The sequence below is a fragment of the Mastigoproctus giganteus genome, chromosome 4, assembly GCF_048544385.1.
Source record: "Mastigoproctus giganteus isolate SK-2022 chromosome 4, ASM4854438v1, whole genome shotgun sequence".
NCBI lineage: Eukaryota > Metazoa > Arthropoda > Arachnida > Uropygi > Thelyphonidae > Mastigoproctus > Mastigoproctus giganteus.
Genome location: NC_143578.1, coordinates 76,597,370 through 76,616,913, shown reverse-complemented (window position 1 = coordinate 76,616,913; position 19,544 = coordinate 76,597,370). Strand labels below are relative to the sequence as shown.

The following is a 19,544-nucleotide window of genomic DNA, read 5'->3' as shown; positions in this document are numbered from 1 at the left end:
CTCACTCTATCTTGCAGTTCAAAAAATATTCCTACTATTGAAAGACAGCTGCAACTCTCCATAAATAAGCTGGAAATATGGACACAGCAGAATGGATATCGTATGTCAGAACAAAAAACAGTTGCAATCCACTTCTGCAAAAAACGCAAGCTGCATCCGGAACCGGAACTTCGGCTAAAGAACCACCTGATACCATTCACCAGTAATTTTCGTTTCCTAGGTTTAATGTTGGACACCAAACTTAACTTTGTTTCTCACATAACATATCTCCGAACAGTATGCTTAAAGAAACTAAATATTCTTCGGTCCATTTCTGCCATGAAATGGGGTGCTGATAGATACTCTCTCCTACATCTGTATCGTGCACTTATCAGGTCTCGATTAGATTATGGAGCTGTTGTCTATGACTCTGCTAGGAAAAGTGCACTAACCAGACTGAACACCATCCAACATAGTGCCCTTCGCACTTCTCTAGGAGCCTTTAGAACATCCCCTGTCCAGAGTCTGTATGTAGAGGCGCATGAACCTCCACTTCACCTTAGAAGGAAAATGCTGCTCCTTAATTATGCAGCCAAAATTCAAAGCCTTCCAGCCCATCCTGTTCGACCATTGCTTCTAAACCCTGATTGGATCACGTTTTACAACAGCAAAGTTACAGAAAATAGACCCACTGGTATTCGATTAAAAGAATTGATACATGCCTGGGACATAAACTTTGACAATATGCTTCAAGAGAATGATGTACCTGATCCACCCTGGTCTGTAACTCTCCCTCACTGTGATACCTATTTCCAGCAATGGAGAAAGAAATCCTTGCCAGATGAAATTATTAAACAGCTACATAAAGGCCATTCCCTCAACAATGCTCAACGCTGTGTAATATATACAGATGGTTCAAAAACAGACTCTTCTGTTGGTGCTGCAGCTGTCTTTCCCTCTTTTACACTTTCTATATCACTACCAATTGAGTGTAGCAGTTACTCTGCAGAATTGTACGCAATAAAATTAGCCCTAGAAAATATAAACACTTCCCACAACACCAGCAGTATAATATACACAGATTCCATGAGTGCAGTGTCTGCATTAGACAATAAACTTTCAATATCGCATCCCATCATAAAACAAATTTTTTCTTGCTTAAACCACCTACGAAGTAAGAAACATGCAGTGTTATTTTGCTGGATACCAGGGCACTCTGGTATCACAGGTAATGAGAGAGCAGATCAGGCTGCCAAACAACCAATCAGTACAATACCATCACATTACCAAGTACCATACATAGATTACTTGAAGCGCATTAAAAAAATCTGTACAATTCAGTGGTCTGAAATCTGGAAGTCACAAACGAACAACAAATTACTCGAAATCAAAGAGGAACCAGCACTATGGAAATCTAGCTACAGGCAAAACAGGCAAGAAGAGGTTGTGCTAGCAAGAGTACGCATAGGGCATACACATCCAACCCATATATATCTACTCAAGCAGGAGGTTCCACCTCAATGCGCGATTTGCACTTTACCACTTACCGTCAAGCATATACTATTAGATTGTAAGCAGTATTCCTATTCCCGAAAAAATAGTTTCCTTTCACTATCACGACTGAAAGAGCCCCTATCACTTGCCCACATTATTGGAAACAATGCAAATTTAAATGAACTATTTACCTTTCTTAAGCAGATACAAATATATGATTTTCTATGATGACAAACTGACCGAAATCTTATATTAAAACATATCATAAGAACAGGCACATTTTGGCCTTAGTTGCCCTTGTGCCCAAAAACACCAATACCAATACCAATGCCATGCAAATTCCTCTGCATTGGTTGATCTATCGGAGAATGGAAGGGTGGTTTGGTTCTTCGATATTTCCGCCTTTGCGATGATTTGTATGATGATTGAAATGCAGCGATTCCATGACCATTATTGGCCTCGTGGTCCTCTGTCGATATGGGGCATAATGGTCAGTCTATCATTTTGATATTTTAGTTTTTTGTAGTTTCTATGACCCCTTTTTGGTGATGTTTCACGTCTTTTGGAACTGGTACCTTCAAGGGGGGTACCACTAAATTATTTATAATTGGCATTATTTTAAATTTACATCGTTGTTATTAATTGGGTTTAATGACTAAATTATACAGGGTATTATCGACTACTTTTTTGTCTTATTATCTTTACTTTTCCTTCCCTGTTTGTTTATTATTTTACGTTTCGTTTCGCTCTACATTTTTGCCATACTACTGGCTGATGTTTTTTATTTTTTTTTAAATATCAGATTTATTTTAATCATCAGATATATATATATATATATATATATATATAAAAATATGAAAATTTTCTTTTCTTTTTTTTTTTTTTAATATATATATTTTTGCTAAGCAATCTCTAATGCCATTGTTAATTACATTTAATCTCTAATTAATTGATATGGGGGTTTGATGGCACATAAGCTACTTTGGCTATAATGCTCTCTAATTAGTTACTAATTAATTATTATATTATGCAATCATTAATTAGTAAAGCAATTATAAATATGGCATGATTATATATGAAACTTAATCACCAGAATATACAGAATAAATGTTCAAGCTAAGGTAAAAGATAATCATTAGTTAATGAGGTATAATGATGCACAATTAAGAAATATAAAAATAAAAAATAATTTCAAAAGGTACAAAATTGATAAAAATCCAAATACAAAGGGTACTAGGAAAGTTTTGCAATACAGCTTTGTTTATTTAATTTTTTCAAAGTAAGTTCCTCTACATTCAATACACCTCTCCATCCTCCGAAACCAATCTTTAAACCAGTTCTGCCAAGTTTCACTAGGGAGTAAAGCACACTCGTTGTCCCAAGCCCGTAGAAGGTCCTCATCACTGGAAAACCGCCTCCCTTTTAGCTTCATTTTCACATGCGGGAACAGTGCAAAGTCGCAGGGAGCAAGGTCTGGACTGTAGGGAGGGTGCTCGAGAAGTTTCAGTCCTGTCGTGGTCAAATATTCGGTGCAGGCTTTGGCGCGGTGAGCTGCAGCATTATCGTGATGGAGGTACCAGGTGTCCATTCTTGACTTTGGCCGCAGGTTCTTCATAGATCCAATGACTTTAGGCAGGCATTGTTCAGTATACCACTTAGCTGTGACTGTCTTCTGCGTGTCCAAAACGACACGTTCCACAATTCCACTCGATTTGAAAAATACAGCTATCATTTTCTTCTTTACAGATCGGGATTTTCTGACAATTACGGGTGTGTCGTCATCATCAAAGACCTCAAACTTTGTTTTGAGCCTTGGTCGGCAGATCGTAATAGTACAGCCAAGTCTCGTCACCTGTCACGATGTTGTTCACATACCGAGATTGTCCCTTATCAAACTTTTTTAACATCTCTCGGCACCAAGTCACACGTCGTGTCATCTGCTCTTCAGTCAGTTGATGCGGCACCCAGAGAGAACAAAGTTTCTTCACGTGCAAATGATCTTGCAGAATCGAATGAATTGCTGGTGCATTTAGGCCCAAAGTATCCTCTATCTGTTGGTAGGTCACTCGCCTGTTTTCGTCAAGCATTTTCCTCACAGCAGTAACGTTTTCCTCCGTAACTGACGTTCGTGGCCTTCCCGGCCTCTCAGAATCCTCCAGAGTGAAATTTCCCCTTTGGAATTCTCTATACCACCTGAATATCGTTGTACGATGTGGACAATCATCATCTAGTGCAAGAGTCATTTCTTCTAAGCACTGGTCTATGGTTAAACCATGCACGAAATTATACCGCAAAACTGTCCTTATCTCATTTCGTGACCACGATGCCATCGCAAGCACTTTACACTCTCACTACTAATGAATAACTGAGCCCATCGACTTGGCGCGGCGGCTACTATGCACGTATGAACATGTCTCAACATGCAGCAACAAGCAGCTTCCTGTGATTCATTGTTGCGTCATATTGCAAAACTTTCCTAGTACCCTTTGTACTAGCTGTACATTAATGGGGCCAGCACCCTTCAGTTTGCATATAAGTAATTACAAAAGTACTAACCATTTCTGTGCACTTTATACCAGTCCAACATATAATTAATAATAAGAGTAATATAATATATCAGGGAAGCCTGATGGTTAGAGTAAAAAATGAAAATTGAAATTTAAAATAATGGAATTAAAATAAAAAAGCACTTAATATACATACTGATCGGTGGCTGCTATGTTGACACCTTTCCCAATATGGGACTGATTTTATCATTCATTTTATATATACAAATTCCTCTTAAATTAGGGAGATAGAAATTAATGTACTTATACAGTTTCTTATATAGGGAGTAGAGTCCTACTTTAAGTTGTGTAGCCAAGGGTTACCTACAAACAGGGTAGTTCTCAAATAACTTTGCAGTTGAGTGTGGTTTCAGTTTTTAAAGTAACGCTGCTCCACCTATTGATATTTTTATATATTATATTCACAATTATAAGATATGTTTAGTTTTCTAGATTTAAAACTTCTTTTTAACCCCCTCCTCCAAGTATTGCCACAGACATGAAAAAGGTAAAAAAAATAGATATCATTTCATAATTTCCAAATAACATTCACTTCCTCTTGTTCTTGGAAAAGAGAAATTCCATCTTTAAGAAAGATGAAAAAAACTCATCTACATCTTTCTTATTCTTTTACCACTGTATTCATATAAAATAAAAGAAGAGAAAAAATATTACTATATCGCATGTTATTATGCAGTTGTTTATGTGGATAGTGACTATTCATCCCACTTGCGTACCAATTTGCAAAGTCCTTTTTCAGTTCTGTCTTGCTTTCACATTTATTAATCCAACATGTTATGCAGACAGAAAAGCAGAATTAATTTGCATTTGGTGCTATTGTTTGATGTATGGTAAAACTGTATCCTATTATAGTGAGTAATTAGTTATGTATTATTCAGCTACCTGATTGTGTTGCTGTGTGCTGTAGTTTGCATAACAGTAATAGCAATAGAGGCATGTGATGCAAGAAAGCAAGTGTATGAACTTATGTAGCATCAGCCAAAAAAAAAAACAAAAGGCACACAACTATTTCCTCTAAATGTTTGTCCAGTTCTTCCTTGAATTATTTAAGCTATCAACTTCCACAACGACAGATGGAAGTTTGTTCCAGCAGTTAACCACCCGCTGGCTAAAGGCAAATTTCCGCACATCTATTCTACATCTGTCCTTTCTTAATTTGAATTTATGCCCCCTTAGGTTCGTAATCTGAGCAAGTGGAAGAATCCCATCATAATTCAGCGTGCCCAACCCATTCAAGGCTTTATACACCTCAATCAGATCACTTTGCAGATGCCTAGTCTCCAGCCGCTGCAATTTGCAGAACTTAAGCCTCTCTTGGTAAGAAGATCCCTTCATTCTCCTCACCAATCTTCTTGCCCTTCTCTGTACACGCTCAAGCAAATCTACATCCTTCCTAGAGTGAGACCCCAGACCTGTATGCAGAATTCGAGGCGTGGGCTCATTGCCGTATACAAAGGGATAATCAGATCCTTTTCCCTGCTAGCAAAATTCCTGTATATCATTGACAAACCCCATGACTTGTTCTTGCAGCCTGTCTACATTGCTCAGAAAACATCATATCTGACTGCACAATTACTCCTAGGTCTTTTTTCATTTTCTACAGCCCTAAGTGTAATACCACACAGTTGGTACATTCCTCTGGGGTTACTTCTATCCGTATGCAGTACTTTGCCCATGTTCTCAGCCCATCTGCCCAAATTTTCTAGATCTTGTTGCAGTAGCACACTGCCATTACTGTCATTAACAACCGTGCCAACCTTTGTATCATCTGCAAACTTCAACACTAAGCATGATATACCTTCATCAGTATCATTGATAAATATACAAAACAATAGCGGGCCCAACACCGAATTCTGTGGAACTCCCGTAATAACATTAGTCCACGAAGAGCAGTGCCCATTGATTGTCTCTGTCTTCTTCCACTAAACCACCGTTTTATCCATTGTAGCAACTTACCCTTAATACCATTCTGCTCCAAATTGTAAAGTAGTCTTCCATATGCAACAGTGTCAAAAGCTTTCCTGAAATCCAAGTATATGATATCAAAATAATTTTTTGCATCCAGTTCCTTTGTAACCACATTATAGTATCCAGTAAAATTTGTCAGACAAGACTTTCCCTTAACAAACCCATGCTGTTTCTGAGTTATTGCTGCAGTCTTGTCTAGATGATCCTGGAATGCATCTTTAAACAGTGACTCCATTATTTTTCCTGTAACAGAAGTTAAACTAACTGGTCTGTAATTACTCGTGTCACCCTTCAATTCCCCATTGTAATTTGGGGATGCATTTGCACATCTTCAGTCCGTGGGGACCTCCCCTGAGTCCAAGGATGCTCTCATACGTTTGGTTATGGGTTTGCTGCTTAATTCCTTTGCTGCCTCCTTTAATATAACTGGATAGATCCCATCCACCCCAGGTGCCTTTCTTATGTTTATCTTCAACAATTTCTGCTCCACTTTGCTCTCAGTTAGTACAGAATCATTAAGCACTCTGCTACAATTTGATAACCTTCTGGAATTTTCCTTCCTTAATAACTCCTCGTGTGTGAATGTAGATGAAAATACTCATTCAGTTTGTGTGATATCTGAGCAGGATCATCAACAGTCTAACCATCGATATAAAGTGGACCAATCTGATTTATTCCCTTTCTTTTAGAGTTTATATAAGGAAAGAAATCGTTGCTATTTTTCTTAGCATCCTTTGCCAAAGATTTCTCGTAATCTCCCTTCGCTTGCCTAATCTCCTTTGTGACTTGATTACAGACTAGCTTATATCTGCCATAGGCTTCTGTGTTGCCTGATAATTTATATGCACCCTATGCATTTTTCTTCTCTACCATGAGTCTCTTCCTGATGGGCAGGAGCAGCAATGCGTTGCACAGCTTCTTGATTAGACCGGGATTCGAGCTCATGATCACCAAATACGGAGGATGCAGGAAGGTCAGGGAATGACCACCACATATCCCTGGAGCAATATGGCCTTAGTTGCTAATGCTCCTAAAAAAAACAAATAACAATAACGAATCTCATTAGTTCGTTTGACAACCATTTAGGCCATTCTTAATTGGTATGAAACGTCTAGTAGTATCCATGTTTAATTCCTTGAATGCTTCCCACTTAGAATTTGCTGTTGGTAACATCATCAGTTGGTCCCACTGTACAGAATTTAAAAACTGTAGTCACCTTTACAGAAGCAAAAACCCTTTCATTTACCCTTGATAGTAAATATATCTTTAAGTAAATCCCACATCAGTACACTGTGATCACTGCCACCTAGTGGTTCCTTTATCTACAAATTCTTAATACATGAATGATCGCTGCTGATAACGAGATCAAGAGTATTGCCCTCTCTGGTTGCCTCTTGAACGTGCTCCTGCAGAAAAAAAATCATCCGATAAATCCACAAAAGTGTTACTAGTGCGCATGTGACCAATCCCCAAGTTCCAGTCAATGTCTGGGAAGTTAAAATCCTGCATTATAAGACATTCTGATTTACTGATAATTCTCAGTATGGTTTATTATTTATTCTTTTGTTTTAGTTACTCTTAAATGAATGGTTAAACAAAAATTTGTTAAATCTCCACTTAACAAATCCATGTTGTGATTGCCATATAGCATAACAACATGATCTTGCATTATTTCTTTCATATTAACGCCATTACTTTTCCTAGTATAGAAGTCAAACATACTAGTGTGTAGTTATCCTTTTCGCCCGTTTAACCATATGTTTGAATAGGAGATATTTGCACACCTCCAGTCTGTACGAACTTCACTCGAAGCTTAGGACATTTGTTTCCGAAACCTTTTCAAGCACGGACCGGTGTTTTTTTTTTTTTTTTTTTTTTTTTTTTTTCGTGGCTCGCCTATAGCTATAAATTAATGAATTTTCAATAATTATACTCGTAGGTTCAGGAAATAATGACACTACCATTAGGACATTTAACATACCAGTGATAATGCAATTAGGTATTCATTAACATCAGTAAATATAAATAAAAGATAGGTAATTCATTTCTTTGTTTATTATTTTCAAAAGTTTATATAAAATTGACATATTTTAGGAAAGGAAATTTTCTTATAGTTTTATGAGGGTGATTCAATAAAGAATTGCCCTCACCTACTTTGACATATTGCAGAGTCATGATATTTTGTGTATAGCATCATACATATTTCTGTACTAAAGGTGTAGAATTTCAGCCCTGTGTCTTTTTCTCTTACAGAGCTAAATGTGTGATGACATAGCAACATGGACAAAGTTGAAGCCAGAGCTGTAATCGGTATCTGTTCTTGAAGGGGAAATCTCCTAAAGAAATCCACAAGGAGATGACTGCTATATAAGGATGAAGCCCCATCCTATGGCATTGTGAAGCACTGGTATAGACAGTTTAGGGGTGGTCGGGCATCAGTAGAATCTGAGCCAATTCCAGGTTGTCCCCATTCAGCCATTGACGACAGCACGATCAGAAACGTGGAGTCATTAATCATGGAAAATCACCAGATATCTGTGCGTGAATTGTCCCAGGAGGTGAAGATTAGTGTGGGCTCTGTTGAAACAGTCCTTCATGATCAACTCCATTTACGGAAATTGAGTGCAAGATGGATTCCCCGATTATTGACTGGTTTCCAGAAGGCTGATTGACAACAGAAATCACAAGAGTTGTTAGCCCTGTGCCAAAAAAATTGAGGAAGACTTTTTCTCTCGTCTAATCACTCAGGATGAAAGTTGGATACACCATTTTGACCTTGAAAGTATTTTGATCTTGAAAGCAGTCCAAAGAATGGCGACATTATGCCCCCCCCCCCCCCCCAGAAGGCAAGGATTCAAACGTCTGCAGGAAAGGTCTTGTTTTGGGATGAGAAAGGCGTAATGTAGACTGATTACCTGCCGAAAGTTAGAACAATTACAGGTGTCTATTATGCCAACTTACAAAATTATGGGAGAAAATCAAAACATGTAGGCGTGGCATGCTGTCCAACGGTGTGAGAATGCTTCAAGACAATGCCCCAGTTCACACTTCTGAAATTGCAACAACACAAGCGGCCACTTGTGGATATGAAATACTGCCCCATCCAGCCTACTCGCCCGATCTTGCACCATCGGACTTCTTCTTGTGTCCTTCCCTCAAATCATTTCTTCGGGGGGGACCCACTTCCCTCATGACAAGACACTGATTTCTGCAACAGAGTCATGGTTCAAAGACCAACCTCACCACTTCTCCAAAAACTACATCTGTAGCCTCATCCATCGATGGGGAAAATGTGTAAATCTGCATGGTGTCTACGTAGAGGACTAAAACCTGTGCCAAGAATCAACAGGCTAGCACCTCTGCAGCTAGGTCAGAGTGATTCTTTATTGAACCACCCTCATATGTAGGTATATTTCAAATAAGTTGTTCGCGGACTGGTATTTTCTTTTTGCGGACTTTTTACCAGGCTGCGGACCACACTTTGGGAAATCCTGGCTTAGGATACTATTATTGTAACAGCTAAAGGTTTGCTTGCTTCTTTTGCTTCTTGTTTTTTATGTGTAATTGGATAAATTTCTTAAGCACCAGATGCTTTGTTTACTTTTGGCCATCACAGTTTCTCTTACAACTTCTTTTTAGTTATTATTATAGCATATAATTTCCAATCAGTATTAGATATCTTCAATCCCATATCTGCAAAATTAACATGTGAATGTAAGAGCAAAATGTTTATTTCATTTGTCATCAGTCCTATGTAGAATCATCAGTAGATATGAATTCATATCCTGCTGGCCAATTTCATTCATCCCTTTTAGTGTTAACTTGATCAAAGAATTCCCTTGTTACTATTTTCCTTGGACTTTGAACCAAATGCCTCTTGCAATCTGCTTTAGCCTGTCTGATGTCCTGAGTAACTTGATTATAGATATATTTTATACTTACTTGGTAAACTGTGTCATCTGACGTTGTCTGTTCCATCTTGATCTGAATGTTAAACAGTATCTCTCTGTATAAAAGATTAGTTATCTCTTTAATTACCTCCCTGAACATTTGCATTTACATTTTTGATCTGAAACATCCTTGGGGCACCTACAGCCTAGTAAATCTGATCAGTCATGAAAAATGCTTCCTGGAAGGGACATCATTATTCCAGGGGCTCACATCTAGTGAGTATGGGCTGGGCACACCCAGGATCCTGAGCTGGATATCATCATTCTTCTCTTCCTTGGTGATTCCCTATAATTCATCTCTCTCTCTCTCTCTCTCAGGGTAACTCAGAAATTTTTTTTGGCTGATGCAGCATAAGCCTCAGGCTTCCTTGCACCATATGGCTAATAATAATAATCTGCAGCTTTGCCAGAGGCACTTCTCATGCTCCCACCACTAGTCTGTGCGGTGCACTCACTAGTAGTATGATTAGAGCGCATGAGGAATTTTTCCTGATCGGTATGATGTCTCGAGTTCTAGTGATCTGGTTTACAAGATTCAAACAGCATTCGTTTGAATTTTGCCAAACGGCATTAGAAAACCAGAATAAAAGGAACAAAAAAAAAAACAAAAAAAACAAAAAACAAGCACAAAAGATGTTTTATTTTGTGTGAAAACATCCTTGGCTTGGAAGAGGTTAGCGAAATCCAAGCCAATAGCCTAATTGCCCATTTGATTGTAGCCGTTTGTTTAATAGTATGAGTGCAACAATACAAGTATTTGTCATATGACTGCAACATTACAAATATTTGTCATTTTTTTTTTTTTTTTTTTTGTCCTGCATTTTCATTACATTTCATTGTTAGGTGCACTATAGAAGTTTTTACATCAATAATTTTGGAAAAGATGTTCAACAATGCTGAAGTCAAGTGCATTCTTGAGAGTATTGAACAAGAATGAAAATGACAAGGCCTAAAATAATAAATACGGAGATGTGCGAGAACGAAAAAGACTTTGCTTAAAAGACAAACAAAAAATTAAGCATTGCCTTTAGCAGTGCCTTCAACTAGCAATGCCGCTGTTCCATCTAATGATGATGTACCCAACATGAGTATTAATTATGTGCAATGGAACATTTCTCCAATTGCAGATCAGATTGATTGTGTCAAATGATAAATGATCAAACTGCTTTTCCTTATGCCTACTACTATTTACTTAAGAACATGCATTGAGAGTTTGAAAGATTTATGAAAAAAATCTGCTCTGTATGCTATATTTGCGATCATCTGTGGTTTGAAAACAACACAAAGACACCATTGATACGCATTGCATCTTCCAACATTGACGCCAATGAGATCCTTGTGTGTAATAGCAGTAGAGGATCACTTCAAAACAACACCATTCCAGTGCCTATCTAAGTCAAATGTCTTTGTCTCCCCAGAAATTCCATTGCATTTACCAAAATTGGATTTAGTGACAGAGTCATTTCTCTCCGCTGAGACACGCATGGGGACAATATGGCATTCTGGGCCAAGTGATCAAAATGCCTGATTCAGTCAACAGAATGGTCCATCTTGCCAAGGGAGAATAATGACGATCGCTGTATAAATGTGCATTTAAAATGCAGTAAAATACACAATTCCAGCTATTTAATCAGGTGAGTAAGAAAGTGAGTGGTTAAAGCGTGGCTTCAGTATTTGGCCAACACGTCTCTCTATTGATTGTGTCAAATGATAAATCAGTCATTCTTTGATGACAGTCAAGTGGAAATTAATTTGGCTAAAGCCCGACACAAGTGAAGCAGTTCTCAGGGAAAGTCTCGCCCCTAACAGCAAACATTGTTGTGTTTGCTGTTAGGACATTGTTGTTGTGACGAGAAATATCTTAGAATTGCCCTGGGAGAGAAAAATGTACCGTAGAGCGTACTGTTTGATGAGCACACAGAGGAACTGTCCTTTCCCAGCATTTATCTTGGACACTTCAGAACACTCAGAGAGAATTTACATATGACTCTGTTCCTGATGGCAACGAGTAACTCAAACAATCTGACAGATACGGTTTTACTCCATATCATCTCCTTTACATAGCAATGAAGATAATGAGATTGAGAATGAGAGACTCTTTGATGTGCCTTTCAAATACATAGGTAAAGATACCAAACTGACCTGCGAGCAAGTTAAATCCAAAGAATACGTTAACAGCTGCATCGAAAACAATTTTGCCTTCCTAAGGACAATTACAAACTCGATCTACTATTGGGTTCAATGTAAGCGGCATCTATTTGCTATGATTAGACAGCTTGGTAATCCTAATGAAATCAGTTGGTCGCGCTTCAGCTATTGTACAAGTTACAGAATAACTGGTACGATATTAGGACAGTGTGGTGACATGGATTTCATGCAGAAGACGATGCTAGTGAACGAAGAAACTAACTTGTGCGATATACTTCAAGAAGATTGTGGATGTAATTATGAACATATTGCAGTTGAAACCTTATAGCCTGTGGTAAATTTTTTCAAGCTCATAAAATTTTGACATTGTGGTAGTCCACATGTGCACATTTTGCTGTGGCTAAATAATTCCCAAAGACTCTTTGGATAAGAACAAAGAAGGCTCCATTGCAATGATCAACATGTTAGTGTCTGTCTCTGCTAGCGAGGCTTTGGGGAGCATCAAGCTTCAAACTTACAAACATACATTTCATGTGTTACAAGACAATAATGCTGGATAAACGACGGACGTTTCAATTTGAAGCACCATTCATGCCTTGTTGCTCAACCACTATATTAATGCCCATGCCTAAGACAGATGAAGGCAAACTAAAATAATACACTGCTCAGTACAATGTGGTAAAATCTAGAGGATAACGATTATGCTGACATTGATGCCTTTTTCAGGTCGAACGATGTAAACTCCTATGACTATTACTTGAATGCTCAGAGCTAGCATAAATCGGCCCAAGGTATTTCTGAAATTGAGAAATACCCTTAGTAAGAAGTGGCACAATCCATTCAACCTGTTTGTCTGTAACATTTTGAAATCAAACACTAACATCCAATTTATCACAGACAGAATATTGTTGCGCTGTGTATGTCTTTGAGTATATGAACAAAATGAACCGAGGGATCAGAAATTTACAGTGACAGATCATTATGATCATGAATGAGCACCCAGAGTTCGACATTGTCAAAATCATGAGAAAACTATCCATCGACATGCTGAACAGCATCGAGATCACTAGTTAAGAAGCCACCTGGTACTTGCAATGTCAGCCCATGTCGGAGAGCTCCACAGTGTGGTAGTTTACATTTCCACTGTTTGGCTGATCGAGCAACAGAGTGAGGAAGTCCAATAAAGAGATGAACAAGGAGACCCTTGCGGAGGATTCTTGTGACCTATGGAAATGGAATTGGTTTGACAAATACGAGAAGAGACCATGCCATTTGAATCATGTTACCCTGTCATGCTTTGTCACAAATTACACATGACATGCAGCACTAATGGGATCTGCAAGAAATGATAGTATCTATTCATATAATGCTGTCAAAACTATGACATGGCTCAAGGTGTCAATGAGTACAAGCATGAGATGGTAATGCTGCACACAAATACAACAGATACTGTCAGAGATTGCATATGTCAAGATGTACGATGACAATGAAGAGCTCATACTAGAACAGCTTAAATTGTATGAATCGGATGTGGACATTTGCAAAGCGATGGATATTTGTATGGTGATGTGTCAAGACAATGATAAAGCATGCAGTAATAACTTGCATAGCCTTGTTACACAACTGCAATAAGATCCCTATCAAGACTTTTGCAATCAGCCAGACAGTGAGATGAATGAGGATCTAAAGCTTGCCGTGCTCAACTGACTTGACGCAGTTGCAAAAAAACACGAACACTTAATCACCAACAAGGGCTCTTGTAACTTAATGAGAATGGCCAACGACAAGCAAAAGAATTCTACTCAGACGTGTAATTTGGAGTCTTATCTCCCAATCGCAAACTGATTGAGATATTCTTGACTGGCCCAGCTGTTAATAGCAAACATTTGTGATTTGCCTCTTGATGGAAATATACCACTGCTTCAGCAATATAGACAGGTATTGTAATGCTATATTACGTGCACCTCAACTGGTAAGTTGCTGTTGCAATAGACAGAACCACTGTGCACGCTGCCTTCAAGATATCCATTTCGAGAAATTTGCCTCTGTCGGTGGAAGTCGCACAACATTACATATCACTGTTTAATTCCTCCTGCAGAGCACTAATAATCGACTAAATCAGTATGATCGGTACCGAGCTGTTATTGCAAATCGACCCATGGCTAAAACAGAAAATGGGAAATGTCGAAACGAGCTTTGGTGGACAAGACATGTTCCTAATTAGGTACTTATATCAGCTGCCTCGAGTTCATGTGACCCCGGTCTATAAACACATAAAGCAGTGTATTGCCAGGCCACTCTCTGGCGCCTCCTCAAATACTACGAGCTTGATCAAGTTATGTGCCAATCGAACATCGCATTCTTGTCTGTGTTAACCAAAATCGCTAAATTAGATCAAAATGAGCAAGAACTTATCGAGTTGTGTTTCTTTCCTTAGGTGGAAGCTGATCGCCTCTGCCCAAATGGTACTTGCGAAGTAATTCCATCAACGAGTGCAACCATGTGATTCTCAGTGCCGCAGAGGAGAGGAAAAAGTGGAATCGATTGCACAAGGCACCTTTGTGGGTTGCACGAATGCAGAGCAAGAAGCACACATTCGCCAGAAACTATAAAATGTCAGTTATTGGTACTGGCAGATTACCCTACGAGCTCCCACTGGTCATCTGAAATTTGTATATCGTCACTACCAACATGGACATTACCGATAGGCTCACTAATGGTGCTGTGGGTAAATTATCCAAGATCAAATACAATGAAGAGCAACAGATACGATTGTGGCACGAATTTGCCACCTTGCCTAAGATTGAAAAGTTAGCTCACAGGAAGGTGGCGAGATATGTGGAAGCAAACAACATCAACCTTGCAGCCATGCCGCTTGCAAGATGAACTGTGAATATATCAGTGAACAACAACCATACAATCTGTGCCAAAAGAAATCACTTTCCTTTGATATTGGCTTGTGCAGTGACGATACACCAGTTGCAAAGTGGCAAGTTCCATACATTGGTTTGAGTACGAAAAGGGACACGAACAGCAGCTGGTTTATGTCACTCTGTTACACATAACTGACATCAAGAGATTCTACCTGGGATGAGAAACACTACATCCATTATCAATATACAAAATGAGTATGCTAGGCTCACAACTAATTGGCTACAAACAAGACAGGACAGTTTGCCCAAATTCCTCCAAAATAGGAAGGAACTTCAGTTCTCTAACTCAATTGCCAAAGACTATGGTCACACCACACTGACCTCACTGACACCATTACACAGCAGTGCCAAATCTTGCTACTATCTGAGACTTGGTTAGACAATTGCGAGACTGTCAGCATCTTGAACTCTGATTGTGGGGTTGAATTCAAGCGTGAAACCAAGCAGACAGCTGGAGTCTCAGTATATCACAAGATGGACGAGGTACACATTGTTATGCCATACTTAGATGTCATCTATCGACAAACGACTGGTTCGACAGTCAGAGTTCGGCACATTGGTGATATGTGTATAGCAGAGTTCTTACCCAATGGACAAGTGATACAACAACTGTCTGTATTTCTCCTAAACATACAGGGACCTGCAGGATTTAATTGACTTCATTTGTTTCGTTTTGCTGCCCTACTCAATTCAAGGTGCAGCGCTGTTAAAGAAAGATTTACATAAAATACATGGTCATTTACACCCATGATCATGAGTGGCAATTTCATAATTAACTTCGGATTGGAAGAAACTAAGCTGTTAATTACTTTCATGCAAGAAACGATCGAGCTAACTCTAAACACTAATTCCTCAATTTCAACTACAAGATCGGATAGTACCTCAATCGATGCTGTTTTCCAGAGACATTTAGATACGTATACATCTCTTACTTTAGTTATCATAAATCCATTGTATCTTGTCTTCCAGCTGAAATTATGGAAATTTGTGAATGATCAATAAAATATTTACAATACAGAAGCTCTTTTATTTTGTAATCAATATATACAAATCAAAATACCCAAAAGAAACGCAAAGGATGTTTCATATAAAACCATCTGCCTTGCATGCTTGGCACATGCAGGAATTTTTTTTTTTTTAATATCCCACTGTACCTTTATTGGCAGATTCTTAATATGTTATGAAAGTCATTGCTGTTATTACTTTTTCTTGTAGCCACTGGAACACAGAATAAAAAGCAGTCACCTAACAAATCCAGATATGTTTTGATATTAAGTGGGCTGCCAACCCTCCAGTTCCATTCAATATCTGACAAGTTAAAGACCTTTATGACAAAACATTGATTTGCTGGTTCATTATTCATCATATCCATCACAATAATTTGACCTCTGACACATGCCTTCTGTAATTTTTGTTTTTCCAGTGTTTATGTCACGGCACAGCACACCACACCACACCGACAGTATTATCCTGGCACTCCATATCTGTTGGTTGTACTGTTTTAGAATCTGTGTTCTCCTTAACCAAAAAGCAACCCCCACCATGTTTCTCCTTTCTATACATATTGTAATTGGCATATTAAAGTTCTGCCTGTATGATTGCTTAATTAAATCTATGCTTTGTGTTTTAGTAGTCTAACACAGCCCAAATTTCAAAAAAAAAAAAAAAAAAAAATGGTGTCAATGTCTTTTTTTTTTTTTTCTTTTTTTTTTTTAATTATAGGAAAAAATTATTCAAATCAGAATATGGTTCAAATTACCATGATTGCTCAGTACTTACTTTTGAATCACACTGATTTCAGATTTTATTTTTTGTCAAAAAAAACTTTAATGAGTACAGCATTTTTTTACATATTTATTTACTTTTTTAAAATACTTCTTGTAATATTTTCTTTAACTTTTAAGGGAGAAAAAGTATTTTACCTTATCCGCCCAACGGCTGCTAACCTTTCCCTTTATGAACACTGGATGGCTTCATCAAACCAGAGTGAAACCTTTTTTGGAGATCAAGTTGATACATGCTATAAATTAGTACTTACAGAAGGTCAGACTTTGTTTATCCCTACAGGATGGATTCATGCCGTGTTAACTTCTGTAGATTCCCTGGTGTTTGGAGGAAATTTTCTTCATAGTTTAAATATCCCTTTACAGTTACAGTAAGTACTTTCACAAAAATTTTCTTTTTATAATCATGTGTATAATATGCTTTGCACATCTGGTCTGGTCTCATTAGAATGTGTGCTACAAGTGGAAAGATCATTTTTCTGTTATCTCATTTATCTGTTTTTGCATTTTGTAGTATAGTTGTACCTCCCAAATCCAGTAGCCATGAGACCTGATTCTTGCTGGATCTTGGATTTTCCGTTCCACTGTTCATATCATAGTCACAGATTTAAAAACAAGAAGGGGAAAAAATTAAAATACAACAATAGTCTGCAAGATTCATTCCAAAAAAAAAAAATTACACTTAGCAGAAATGTTTTCTGCAGCATACCTATATCCGTGTAACAGTTAGGGTTGGTTGGTTTTTTTTTTTTTTTTAGGAGCATTAGCAACTAAGGCCATATTGCTCCGGGATATGCGGTGGTCATTCCTTGACCTTTCCACATCCGTATTTGGTGGTGACGGGCTCGAACCCCGGTCTAATCAAGAAGCGTATGTTGCGCACTGCTGCTCCTTCTCACCTGGCTACTGAGGCGCCAACAGTTAGGGATAGGTTCCTTAAAAGCTATAAAATGTCATTCATTACCTAATCTATTTTCAGATTTACTTTTTATCGGTATGGTACATATTAAGCTATGGTTGGTAAATACTAAAACTCCAAGGTTATTAAATAAAAATAAAAATTTATTGAAATAAAACAGACATCGGCAATTTTATTCATTTTTGATGACCAATTTTTCAATCATTGGAGATGTGTGGGGGGGGGATATATCTTGTATTTATTAAAGAATGAATGTAAGGACAGTTACCTAGCTTGTCCTAGTATTCAGATAGCCTTTGCTGTCGACATTTTGGCTGTACTTTATAACTTTTGTTGGATAGCTTAAATTTAATTTCACTAGTGGTTTAAAAGATTAGTCAGCAGTATAATTTCTGTGATACTCTGTTAACATAAATCCTGTAATATATTGTAAATTTAATTTCATAATCTTTGTAAAGTTAAAATTTTATTTAAATTATGGTTACTACAAGATCCACTTACAATACAAAGTCCAAGGACATTGGGACTCAAACAGAAATGCCTGCAGGCATTTTCGGTGTGAGTCACAACTTCAACATTTGTATAGCCTGTGATGTGTATTCTAAGGCTGGTCTAGTAAACAAACTTAGCTCATCTGTCGATTCTTTTCTTTTCAACTGATGTAAGGAGTGTACTGATCTCAAATTGCAACTTGGTACTTTATAAGAATTTAAGTCACCGAGGAAACGAGTGTTTTTGGCATTAGCAAAGGCACATGATGCAAGAACGCCAGCTTATATAGCATCAGCCAAAAAAACACCCTTATTTCACCCATCCACTGGCTCCAAATGTTTGTCAAGTTCTGCCTTGAATCTATTTAAGCTATCAACTTCTACAACAACAGATGGAAGTTTGTTCCAGCAATCAACCACCTGCTGGCTAAAGTCAAACTGCCGCACATTGAGCATGCTCAAACCATTCAAGGCTTTATACACCTCAATCAGATCACCTCACAGTTGCCTAGTCTCCAGACACTGTAATTTGCAAAACTTAAGCCTTTCTTCGTAAGAGCAACCCATTGTTCCATTCACTAATCTTGCTGCCCTTCTCTGTACTCATTCCAACAGCTCTACATGCTTTTTAAAATGAGGCCTCCAGACCTGTATACAGTACTCAGTTGTGGTCTGACCGTTGCCTTATACAAGGGAATAATCACCTCCTTATCCCTGCTAGAAAAATTCCTGTATATCATTGACAAGACACCATGAGCTACTCTTGCAGACCGTCTGCACTACTCAGAAAACTTCATATCTGCTGCACAATTACCCCAGATCCTTTTCTGTCTCTACCACTGTCAGTGTGGTACCACAGAGTTGATACACTACTCTGGGATTACTGCTTCCCATATGTAGTACTTTATATTTGTCAATGTTAAACTTCATTTGCCACCTCTGAGCCCATCTGCTCAACTTTTCTAGATCCTGTTGCAGCAGTGTACTGTCATTAGTGTTAACAACCCTGCAAACCTTCGTATCATCTGCAAACTTGGACATTAAGCCTGATATACCATCAGTGCCTCTGTAGCCAGGTGGGAAGGAGCAACAGCGCGTAGCACATGCTTCTTGATTAGACCAGGTTTCGAGCCCGTCACCACCAAATACGGAGGATGCGGAAAGGTCAGGGAATGACCACCGCATATCCCGGAGCAATATGGCCTTAGTTGCTAATGCTCCTACCAAATAACAAACCTGATATACCATCATTAATATCATTTATAAATACAGAAAACAACAATGGACCCAACACTGAACCCTGAGTGACTC

General features: G+C 38.2%; 1 protein-coding gene across 1 annotated transcript in view; it reads left to right on the top strand.

The window, feature by feature from the left end:
- Positions 1-19,544, top strand: part of LOC150086849 (histone lysine demethylase PHF8-like) — a 445,826-nt gene that overhangs the window by 98,052 nt on the left and 328,230 nt on the right. The window contains exon 8 of the mRNA XM_090371623.1: positions 16,944-17,194. Coding sequence (XP_090227749.1) covers positions 16,944-17,194 — 251 coding nt within the window. The remainder of the gene's footprint in view (positions 1-16,943; positions 17,195-19,544) is intronic.